Source organism: Delphinus delphis, chromosome 8 (assembly GCF_949987515.2).
Source record: "Delphinus delphis chromosome 8, mDelDel1.2, whole genome shotgun sequence".
Classification (NCBI taxonomy): domain Eukaryota; kingdom Metazoa; phylum Chordata; class Mammalia; order Artiodactyla; family Delphinidae; genus Delphinus; species Delphinus delphis.
The window spans coordinates 55,355,147-55,367,761 of NC_082690.1; the positions used below are offsets into that span (position 1 = coordinate 55,355,147).

Genomic DNA, 12,615 nt, shown 5'->3' on the forward strand with positions numbered 1-12,615 from the left:
GAGTAGGCACCGGTGAACTAAATTAAGTCACCTGCGATTCCCTGCTCAGGTGCTCACCTCTCCTGGTTTTAGAAGAAGAAGCGCATCTGGAAAGCAGAGGGAGGACCTTGGCACTCTTGGGGCCCCATCTGAACTGTATTTAAATAAGCAGCAACACACACACTGACTCTCTAAGGACTAAAATCCGTCCGTTTGAGGGCATTCTACTTAAGGTTCCAAGGTTGAAAAAAAAATTGGAATTCTACAACCTTAGTTTAAAAACAAAAAAAGTACATTCAAAAATGAAAAGAGGGGCTTCCCTGGTGGCGCAGCGGTTGAGAATCTGCCTGCTAATGCAGGGGACACGGGTTCGAGCCCTGGCCTGGGAGGATCCCACATGCTGCAGAGCAACTAGGCCCGTGAGCCACAGCTACTGAGCCTGTGCTCCGCAACAAGAGAGGCCGCGATACTGAGAGGCCCGCGCACCGTGATGAAGAGTGGCCCCCGCTTGCCGCAACTAGAGAAAGCCCTCACACAGAAACGAAGACCCAACACACCAAAAATAAATAAATTAATTGATAAAAACTCCTACCCCCAACATCTTAAAAAAAAAAAGAAAAGAGGGGGATTCCCTGGTGGCGCAGTGGTTGAGAGTCCGCCTACCGATGCAGGGGACACGGGTTTGTGCCCCGGTCCGGGAGGATCCCACATGCTGCGGAGCGGCTGGCCCCGTGAGCCGTGACCGCTGGGCCTGCGCGTCTGGAGCCTGTGCTCCGCAACGGGAGAGGCCACAACAGTGAGAGGCTTGCATACCACACACACAAAAAAAGACTGTATATGATCCAGTGGAAAGATCTCTGAACCAGGAGTCATAAGCTTCAAGATTCAGCTCAGTCACTAACTTTGAGAAGGATATTTCTTAGATGTCTAATACATACCTCAAACTCATTAGGTACGAAAGAGATCTCTTTTCTCTCAGGTATTCCTTTATATCTTCGTTAAAAGCACTTTCATCCTTCCATTTGTTCAAGGCAAGGAAGTTAGATGTCACCTTTGGTTTTTCTTTCCATTCACCTTCCATATCTGTTCTTTCAAAAGTCCTGATAATTCTACCTTTGAAATACAGCTGTCTACTTCTTTCTGTTGCCACTACTACCACTATAGGCCATGTCATCATTATCTCTTGCCTTAAAATTGGTTTCTTAGTTTCCATTCTTTTCCCTCTGCAATCTATTTTACACACAGCAGCCATTTTTGAAACATAAATCCGATCTAATTATTCCCCCATGTAAAATCCTCCCATCATATTGAAACCCTCCTACCCTGTTGGGGGGAATGTAAATTGGTGCAGCCACTATGGAAAACAGTATGGAATTTCCTTAAAAAACTAAAAATAGGGGCTTCCCTGGTGGCGCAGTGGTTGAGAGTCCGCCTGCCGATGCAGGGGACACGGGTTCGTGCCCCGGTCCAGGAAGATCCACTTGCCGCGGAGCAGCTGGGCCCGTGAGCCATGGCCGCTGAGCCTGCGCGTCCGGAGCCTGTGCTCCGCAGCGGGAGAGGCCACAACAGTGAGAGCCCCGCGTACAGCAAAAAACAAAAACAAAAAACAAACAAACAAAAACCTAAAAATAGAGCTACCGTATGATCCAGCAATCCCATTCCTGGGTATATGCCTGACACTAACACAATATTTTTTAATTTTTTAATTGAAGTATAGTTGATTTACAGTGTTGTATTAGCTTCTGGTGTACAGCAAAGAGATTCATATATATGGTCTTCATCTTCTTTTCCATATGGTTTATTACAGGATATTGAATACAGTTCCCTATGCTATACAGTAGGACCTTGTTGTTTATCTATTTTATATATAGTAGTTTGTATCTGCTAATACCAGACTCCTAATTTATCCCTCCTGCTATCCCCTTTGGTAACCATAAGTTTGTTTTCTATGTCTGTGAGTCTCTTTCTGCTTCATAGATAAGTTCATTTGTGTCATATTTTAGATTCCACATATAAGTGATATATTTTATGGTATTTGTCTTTCTCTTTCTAATTTCACGTAGTAGGATAATCTCTGGGTCCATCCATGTTGCTGCAAAATGGCATTATTTCATTCTCTTTGATGACTGAGTGGTATTTAATTGTATATATATGCCACATCTTCTTTATCTGTTCATCTGTCGAGGGACGTTTAGGTTGCTTCCATGTCTTGGCTGTTGTAAATAGTGCTCCTGTGAACATTAGGCGTGCATGTATCTTTTCGAATTAGAACTTCCTCTGGATATATGCCCAGGAGTGGGATTGCTGGATCATATAGCAACTCTTCTTAGTTTTTTAGGAAACTCCGTACTGTTTTCCATAGTGACTGCACCAGTTTACATTCCCACCAGCAGTGTAGGAGTGTTCTCTTTTCAACACAACCTCTCCACCATTTAACACAATATTCTGTATGAGCTATGCTCTCCCCCCACCCACCCCCCGCCACACACACACACACAAAAAAAATTGTAAAAAATCCATCACATTTGAAATTAGATTTTAATTTCATACCCTGGCCTACATAAATTTGGCCTTTGGTTACCTCTTCAACTTTATCTTTTGCTGCTCTCCCTCTTATTCTACTTCACTTATACTGATCTTGTTTTGTGGTTTTATAATATGCCAAACCTTAAGGCTTTGTGCTTGCTGTTTCTTCTGTCTGGAATATTCCTATGCCAGGTCTTCATGTGGCTGATTTCTGTTTTATCAGTCATGTCTCAACTTTTTGTGTCAAATGTCAACTTTTTTAAATGAGGCCTCCCCTGAGCACCCAATGCAGAGTAGCACTCAGACTTTCCTCTTTCACAGTATTCTATTTTATTTTCAACATAGCCTTTGTCTCTACTTGATATTTTCTTATGTTCACCTATTTGACTGCCTCCTAGAATATAAGCTCCATGGTGGCAGGTTGGATGTTTTCTTTACCGTGGTATTCCAGGTCCTAGGCTAGTTCCTGCCATAGAACAAGTACTCAATAAATATTTGTGGAATCGCTGGATAAATGAATCTCTTTAAATTTCATGTCTCTCAGTTAAAATAAAGGTTTTCATCTGAATGATATTCAGGGACTCCCCCATCAAAGGTAAACAATGGCAGACACTAGTTAAAGCTGTAATGACTGATTTTATTCAATAACGACGGTGGTAGTGTTAGTGCAAGTTCATGTGCCCGACGCATAGTGAGGCCAAACACACCGAGGCATCGGAGTTTGGAGCAGAGAAAGGTTTATTGCAGGGCCACGCAAGTAGACAGGTGGCTCAAGCCCTAAAAAGCCCAGAGCTCCCCGAAGGGTTTCAGCAAAGCATTTTTAAAAGCCAGGTTGGGGGTAGGGTTCCCAGGGTACGTGATCAGCTCATGCACAATTCTCTGTTTGGCTGGTGGTGAGGGAACGGTTGAGTCACAGGGGTTAACATTATCAGTCCTTAGGCTCCAGGAGGCCTGGGCCTATGTGCTCATGGTCATCAAGTAGTTAACATCTTCCATTTGGTGGGGGGTTTTCACAACTCAGGAAATGTGCATCAAATACTGTTACCTAGGTACTTCAGAGAGGAGCTAAAGCAGAGGATATGGGGGAAAGGGCTGTCCTGGGAAGGCCCCCATGGGGTCCTACTCGGTTACAGTAGTAGATGGAGCTTGAGCTTAATCTCCATTTGCCCAGAGGTGGCTGGTGTTTTAAAGGGAGAATGAGGGAGTTGGGGAGATGGTAATGAGGGAGTAAAGGGGTCAAGCAGGGTTAGGGAAATTCAAAAATCACAAACACCTGGTATGAGAGTTGGTCAAAGTTAGCTTGATTTGGGCTTTTGTGCCTGCTAACTATGCAAGTTACTAGACTTCTACCCTCCCACAGAGTCCGATGATTACATACAAAAGGAATGGCTTTCAGGTCCTTGAGGACACCCTGTCTCGTAGGAGATACATACACATCTCAGAGGGACAGAGGAAAGATTTACAATTTTAAGTTTATTTTTAAAATTAATGGGGGAATTCCCTGGCAGTCTCGTTGTTAGTACTTGGCGCTTTCACTGCGGTGGCCCAGGTTCGATTCCTGGTCGGGGAATTAAGATCCTGCAAGCTGCGCAGCATGCCAAAAAGAAAAAAAGGAGGTGAGGGACCTAGATCAGGTATTGGCTGGAACAAACAATAAATTCTTTTGGCAACCTTGAGTTTTCTAGACAGCAGTGAGGGAGGAGCAGGGTTGGCTAGGGACGTGTCCTTAGGCTGATAGAAGCCATGCTAGAGTTTGGTCTGCTTTCTCAGTGCAGGTGTTTGGGTATTCATGCTGAGAGTTTTTGCAGTTTTTCTGTACCCCTCCTCCTTTTTAATGCCTTATCTTTCGAACTGCCAAAAAGAGAAGAGTTACTGGTACTTCCATTGTGTATATGAATCTAAGATTAATATGTTAATGATCTCACTGAGATCATGTGAAACTACCTTTCTTATAAATATTGAGGTGATGTGAACTTTTAAATGCCCCCCCACGCCCCCTCCCCTTTATTTTCCATCCTCAACCTTGTTTTTCTCTGTGTAGAAGAAGTTAAGAACAGACACAGGGAGTTTTGGAGTGATAGCGGGCAGCCAGCCAAGAGGTCTCCCAGGCTGAATGGCATTCAGCCTTGCAGGTCCGGGACATTTGATTTTGTGTGTGTATTAGAAAGACTGTTCCTTAGGCACCATACAGGGGGTCTCAACAAGATGTGACCGCTCATTAACTACATTTAGAGAGAGTCAAACTTAAAACCAGTATTATGGAATTATAACTTATGGTGATAAATATGAATGTTTTGGATATCGGAACATTCTCTAAAGAGGAATTGCATGCAAAACCAAATTATTATTATATATTGATACAAGGCTGCTTGGTTAGAATCAAGTTGGAACATGGGGAGTTAATGTGAATTACCAGTCTACTAGGGATCCCCTTGCTTTAAGGTCCCAAGAATAACTGTCTAGACAGTCTCTGATAAACAAAGCTAATTTCTGGTTCTCTAGGCAGACTGTGGCCCCTGGGTCAAATCTGGCCTGCTGCTTGTTTATGTATGGCTTGAAAACTAAGAATGGTTTTATATATTTAAATGGTTGGGAGAATGGTTGACATATGAAAATTATATGAAATTCAAATTTCCTTATAAAGTGGTATTGTAATACAGTGAAGCTTACTTGTTTATGTATTTTCTGTGACTGCTTTTGCACTATAACAGCAGAGTTGAATAGTTGAAAAAGAGGCCATATGGTCACAAAGCCTAAATTATTTCCTGTTTGTCCCTTAGAAAAAGTTTGCTGACTCTTGGTGAGATTATATAGTCCTGCATAAGAATTATTTAAGTGTCATTTAGAGTACCTTTTTTATTTGCAGGTTTTATTTGCAGTATTTACTTCGTGGTAACAACAGGTTAGGGCTACTTGGGCAAATCTAATTAATGTGCCTTTGGTGAGGGGGGGAGTACCTCAAATGGCACAGTAGTATGTCTGCTTTGCCCTTAAAGAAACAGAAAATGAATAGCGTGTTTATCTCTGAATATCAGCACAACAGAGGTTTTACACCCTAAGCATTGTAAATGAAGTTCAGTAAATTGAAGCTAAGTAGTGAGGAAGCAGAGGCTTATATCTTAATTATCTCTATATCTACCTCTCTTTCTCTTTCCTCCCCTTTCACACAGTAAATGATAATCAACAGTTGTTCAGCTATATTTGGTGTCTGACGCTGTGAGCTGTCGGCCATGCTTTGGAGCTGTGTCATTCTCAGCCCCTTTGGTGAAACTGAACTTCCCCACACTCAGCTTTAGCCTACATCTTCTAGGGGTATGGTATACAGTAGAGCACTCAAGAAATGCTTCATCCAAATCATATGCTTGGCTCTGTGTTGTTGGCTGTCCCTCTGTCTGATTTTTTTAAATTGAGATATTATTCACATACCGTGAGATTCACTCTTTAAAAATATGCAATTCAGTGTTTTTAAGCATATTCACAAGGATGTGCTCTATATTAACTGTAGAACACTATCATAATTATAGAGCATTTTTGTTACTCTGAAACGAAATCTGCCTATAGCCACCACTGTCTGTTCCTCCCTCTGCTTACCCACTAGCAACTGCTAATGAATTTTGTCTATATGGATTTGACTCCTGTGGAAATTCCATATACAAACTTCCATAAATTTGTGACCTTTTATGTCTGGTTTCTTTCACGTAGCATCGTGGTTTTGGGGGGGGTTTTTGTTTTTTTTGTTTTGCGGTGCGCGGGCCTCTCACTGTTGCGGCCTCTCCCGTTGCGGAGCACAGGCTCCGGACGCTCAGGCTCAGCAGCCATGGCTCACGGGCCTAGCCGCTCCGTGGCGTGTGGGATCTTCCCAGACTGGGGCACGAACCCGTGTCCCCTGCATCAGCAGGCGGACTCTCAACCACTGCGCCACCAGGGAAGCCCTAGCATCGTGTTTTGATGTTCATCCGTGCTGTACAATATATCACTACTTCATTCCTTTTCATGGATGCATAAAATCCCATTGTATTTATATTCCATGTATTATTTTATTCATTCATCAGTTGATGGAAATTTGGGTTGTTCCCACCTTTTGGCTATTGTACTGTGATGTTTTCATTTTTTGGGAGTACATACCGGGGAGTGGAATTGCTAAGTCATGTGGTAACTCAGTGTTAACATTTTGAGGAATTGCTAAACTTTTTTTTACAAAGCGGCTGCACCATTTTACATTCCCATCATTTGCTATTATCCTTTTTTTAAAAAATTTATTTAATTTATTTATTTTTGACTGCATTGGGTCTCCGTTGCTGCGTGAGCTTTCTCTAGCTGGCGGCAAGCAGGGGCTACTCTTCGTTGCAGTGAGCAGGCATCTCATTGCAGTGGCTTCTCTTATTGCAGAGCATGGGCTCTAGGCGCGCAGGCTTCAGTAGTTGTGGTGCGTGGGCTCAGTAGTTGTGGTGCGTGGGCTCTAGAGCACAAGCTCGGTAGTTGTGGCGCATAGGCTTAGTTGCTCCACAACATGTAGGTTCTTCCCGGACCAAGGCTTGGACCCATGTCCCCTGCATTGGCAGGTGGTTTTTCAACCACTGCGCCACCAGGGAAGCCCCTATCCTTCTTTTTGATTACAGCTATCCTAACAGGTATGAAGTAGTATTTCATTGTGGTTTTGATTTGCATTTCCCTAATGACTAAGGACATTGACTGTCTTTTCCTGTGCTTATTGGCCATTTATATATATTCTTTGGCAAACTGTCTATTCACATGTTGACCTTTAGGTTTTAATATAATCATTTGAGGTCTTCCTTGTATAATATTCCAGAAATTTCCCTTATTCTGTATATCTCAATTTTTTTTCTCTACAAAATGTAGTGCTATCAGTCAGAGGAAGTATGGTATTCCAGAGAATGGAGAGCTTATTCTTCCTTTTTGCCTTTGAAGATCCCCCATGATATAGTTCCTTGCCATACTGCATTCTGTCCTAACTTGGTAAAAAAAAAAAAAAAAGATGACACTGGTACAGGAGAGGAAAAGGGTAGCCCTCCCAGGAGGGCCAGCCTGGTCTTATTCCTAGGTTGAGGTGGTTATATAAAGCAGTTTCACTTGCCTGTTTGTTTTTCTCCTGCCAGTGTTTCTAGCTAATTGCCCAAGCTCCCAGATAATTTTGTGCCTTGTATTGGTTCTTCTCTCTTGGCCTTCATTATACTCTTTGTTCCTTGGATTGGAAAAAGAGCATGAAGTTTCTAGGTACTTTTTATCATTTTTTATACCTATTTCACAACCTTTAAGGTCAGTATTATTACTGCTCCCCTTTTATTGCTGAGGAAACTGGCTCACAGAGGTCATAAAGCCCACGGTGCATCACCTGATAAGTGGAATGGTTATCCAGATCTTCTTTCCTCATCCTTTTAACGTGTCTCTGGTTTGCTTGCAATGTTTGTATGAGAAGAGAAGCCTAGAAATTTAAGTTAATGCCACATTATAGAAGGTCTCAAATGCCAAGCAGTGGAATCTTTACCCATAATTAGGAGGATTTTGAGTTGGAGAGTTACTTGAATAAAAATGTGCCTACAGTTTGGCATGGTTTTTTTAGCTTGCTTCTGTTGTAGGCATAGAGATGAATAAACTATTGTCCTTGCCGTCAGGGAACTTCTAGGCTGTTTGGAGAGGTGGAATCAGATAATTACTTGCATTTGGGAAAATGTGCCACAAAAGTGTATATAAAATTCTTGAGAGCAGAGGAGAAAGCTGCAGGGATCACTGCTTACCTTAAATTCAATCATCAGACAGTAGTAAACATTTCTGGTATATTTAAGTAATAGGCATTTCAGGGTGGGATTGGATTCAGTTGTGTTTGGTATAAACTTTTTCCTTTATATATTAACAAAACTGTTAACATAATTGTACAACAGAACTACCAATGTAGATTTAAATTGCTTTTATGTATTAAGACTTTAACTTTCTCTGACAGATATGTCAAGAGTTTAACAGCACCTGGGCATGGGAGATGGAGAAGAAAGGCTATCTTGAAATGAGTGTTGAATGCAAGTTAGCACTCTTAAAGGTAATAAATTTATTATTTGTTACAGTTATTTTAATTAAAAAATTCACTTTTGACTCCTTCTGGTTGAATTGGGAAATAACTAGAAAGTAGACTTTTGGTGGGGGGCTTACGCCTGCAGCATGTGGGATCTTAGTTCCCCGACCAGGGATCGAACCTGCACCCCCTGCAGTGGAAGCACCGAGTCTTAACCACTGGACCACCAGGGAAGTCCCCAAGTAGACAATTTCACTGTTAGCGGAAAAGGACAATAGATTTTTCTTTTTCTTGTTTATTGTTTGGTGATAAAACTGTTCTTTAAATTACTGTTTTGGGTTATTTTTCAATATACAAGTATATCTGGGTTTAATGATCTCTGCTTGTAGGGACAATAGTAGAATGGGTAAACCCCACATTAATTTTATGCATTATTTGCAGCCTTCACAGTCATTGTTAACAAATACGGTAAACTGTGGTTAATCTTTTACTGATTTATAAATTAGTAATTTGATCATTAGTTTTCCAGATGACATGGGGCATGCCAGTGTGTACTTAATAAAAGTCTCACATAACCAAACCTACTTAATTAAAATAGGTCTTCTCAAAGTATAGATTTATTTTCAAGTTTGAGTTCCCCTTTTTCTCCTTGCTTGCTTCAGAGTGTTGGCCCTAATTATTAGCAATGTGGTCAGCACAATGAAGGGGAAAACTACCTTTATAGAAGAGAGTCTACGGGCCTAGACACCACAGGCAAAGGCAAAGAGGCTATGATAGGAACATCATGTATTATTTGCCTGGGCAGATAGGTTCAGGGAAGAAATCTGACTTTATACACTAATCATACACAAAAATTTTAATTAAAAATCAGTTCTTCCAATTTGGTGATGTCTTTTTTTTTTTTTTAAAGAGAATTCCGCAGAGTAAGTTATCAATAAGACTGCCTTCCTTAAAAACTGTATATGTCTCAAGCTTTCAAAAGTAGATAGCCATTTCAAGAATGAAGTTCATCTAAAAGCTTTAAGAGAGAAGGAGTGATTGAAAATTTTATACCATGAACAAATTTGGGAAACTTTAGTACAAACAGACTCATTGCTTTAAAATATAACTTCACTTTTGTGTCATTGGTTGGGTTAAACCTATAAATTTCTGTAATACAAAAATTAAATGTTAACTTAGAAATTTATGTTTTAAAGTTGGTTACTGTAAAATAAGTGTACAAAAGGGGAGAGAGGAAAGTGAAAGATGGATAAAACTAAAAGTATTCTTTCTCCTATCCCCAAATCTGTTCCTTGGTTGAACATATCACATTTATTTTCATGGAGAAACATTTATGGGGTATTTTAAACCATGTCATGACTATTTTCCAGTACCTCTGTGAGTGTCAGTTTGATGACAATCTCAAATTCAAGAATATTATCAATGAGGAGGATGCTGATACCATGCGTCTCCAGCCAATTGGCCGTGACAAAGATGGCCTCATGTACTGGTACCAGTTGGATCAAGATCACAATGTCAGAATGTATATAGAAGAACAAGATGATCAAGATGGCTCTTCATGGAAGTGCATCGTCAGGTATCTTTTATTGGAATTTTTTTAATGTTTATTTGCATGTTTCTTACTTTGATCTCTTCTCTATTGGAATATAATCTCTAAAGCTGGGTGATCCTTTTCTTTTTATGGGATTGGGAATTTCCAGGACCTAGCCTAGTGCCCACCATAATACCCAAAGCAGGTGCTCAATTATTTGTCAAATAAATATATTTAGCAGTGTGGTCCATATCAGGACAAATACCTTGTACTTTGGAAAGCTGGAATCTGAAAAATAATGATGCATAGGTAATATGCACACAGAAACTCATCGTTGGAAAGAAATGTAAGAAAAACTTTATATATATATTTTTTGGCTGTGGTGCACAGCTTCGGGATCTTAGTTCTCGGACCAGGGATCAAGCCCATGCCCTCGGCAATGAAAGCCCAGCGTCCTAACCATTGGACTGCCAGGAAATTCCCAGAAAAACATTATTTGCTTTTTATTTAGCTATATAGTTTTCTATTAGGCATTATTTGTTTATTACTCATTAATGTGGCTAATTCATCTGACACTTAACTATATTTTCAGTTTTTCCTGTGCATACATTTCTTTACTGAGGTCTGAAGAAATCTGAGGAACATTCTACTTTTTTTGCCCTGATCTTTTTTTTTCTATTCTTAATTTCTTTCGTTTATTTATTTATTTTACTTATTTATTTTTGGCTGTGTTGGGTCTTAATTGCTGCACGCAGGCTTTCTCTAGTTGTGGCTAGCAGGGGCTACTCTTTGTTGTAGTACGTGGGCTTCTCATTGCGGTGGCTTCTCTTGCTGCAGAGCACAGGCTCTGGGTGTGCAGGCTTCTGTAGTTGTGGCTCGCGGGCTCTAGAGCACAGGCTCAGTAGTTGTGGCGCAAAGCCTTAGTTGCTCTGTGGCATGTGGGATCTTCCCAGACCAGGGATCGAACCCATGTCCCCTGCATTGGCAGGTGGATTCTGTTTTTTTTTGTTGTTGTTGTTGTTTTTTTCGGTACGCGGGGCTTTCACTGCTGTGGCCTCTCCCGTTGCGGAGCACAGGCTCCGGACACGCAGGCTCAGCGGCCATGGCTCACGGGCCCAGCCGCCCCGCAGAATGTGGGATCTTCCCGGACCGGGGTACGAACCCATGTCCCCTGCATCGACAGGCGGACTCGCAACCACTGCGCCACCAGGGAAGCCCGGCAGGTGGATTCTTAACCACTGTGCCACCAGGGAAGTCCCTCTATTCTTAATTAATTATTTTTCTTTTACATCTTTGTTGGAGTATAATTGCTTTACAATGTTGTGTTAGTTTCTGCTGTATAACAAAGTGAATCAGCTATATGTACACATATATCCCCTCCCTCTTGCGTCTCCCTCCTATCCTCCCAATCCCACCCTTCTAGGTAGTCACAAAGCACCGACCTGATCTCCCTGTGCTATACAGCTGCTTCCCACTAGCTATCTGTTTTACATTTGGTAGTATATATATGTCAGTGCTACTCTCTCACCTTATCCCAGCTTCCCCTCCTGCCCCATGTCCTGAAGTCCATTCTCTATGTCTGCGTCTTTATTCCTGTCCTGCCCCTAGGTTCTTCAGAAACCTTTTTTTTAAGATTCCATATATATGTGTTAGCATACAGTATTTGTTTTCCTCTTTCTGACTTACTTCACTCTGTATGACAGGTTCTAGGTCCATCCACCTCACTAAAAATAACTCAGTTTCGTGTCTTCTTATGGCTGAGTAATATTCCAACGTATATATATATGCCACGTCTCCTTTATCCATTCATCTGTTGATGGACACTTAGGTTGCTTCCATGTCCTGTTATTGTAAATAGTGCTGAAATGAACATTGTGGTACATGACTCTTTTTGAATTATGGTTTTCTCAGGGTATATGCCCAGTAGGGGGATTGCTGGGTCATATGGTAGTTCTATTTTTAGTTTTTTAAGGACTCTCCATACAGTTCTCCATAGTGGCTGTATCAATTTACATTCCCACCAACAGCACAGGAGGGTTCTCTTTTCTCCACACCCTCTCCAGCATTTATTGTTTGTACATTCTTTCATGATGGCCATTCTGACCAGTGTGAGGTGATACCTCATTGTGGTTTTGATTTCTATTTCTTTAATCATTCCTGATGTTGCGCATACTTTCATTTGTTTGTGGGCAGTCTATATATCTTCTTTGGACAAATGTCTATTTTGGTCTTCTGCCCGTTTTTGGATTGGGTTGTTTGAGTTATTTATTTATTTATTTATTTTTGGGTACGCGGGGCTCTCACTGTTGTGACATCTCCCGTTGTGGAGCGCAGGCTCAGCAGCCATGGCTCACGGGCCCAGCGGCTCTGCAGCATGTGGGATCTTCCCTCACCGGGGCACGAACCCATGTCCCCTGCATCGGCAGGTGGACTCTCAACCACTGCGCCACCAGGGAAGCCCAGGTTGTTTGATTTTGATATTGAGCTGCATGAGCTGCTTGTGTATTTTGGAGATTAATCCTTTATCACTTGCTTCGTTTGCAAATATTTTCTC

At 41.5% G+C, this 12,615-nt stretch overlaps 1 protein-coding gene across 2 annotated transcripts in view; it reads left to right on the top strand.

Annotated features, from left to right (window-relative positions):
• The window catches only part of RSF1 (remodeling and spacing factor 1), a 167,110-nt gene that overhangs the window by 84,858 nt on the left and 69,637 nt on the right, over nt 1–12,615 (top strand). For both annotated transcript variants that reach the window (XM_060018209.1, XM_060018208.1), the window contains exons 3-4: nt 8,465–8,557; nt 9,901–10,106. In XM_060018209.1, the coding sequence (XP_059874192.1) occupies nt 8,465–8,557; nt 9,901–10,106 (299 nt within the window). The remainder of the gene's footprint in view (nt 1–8,464; nt 8,558–9,900; nt 10,107–12,615) is intronic.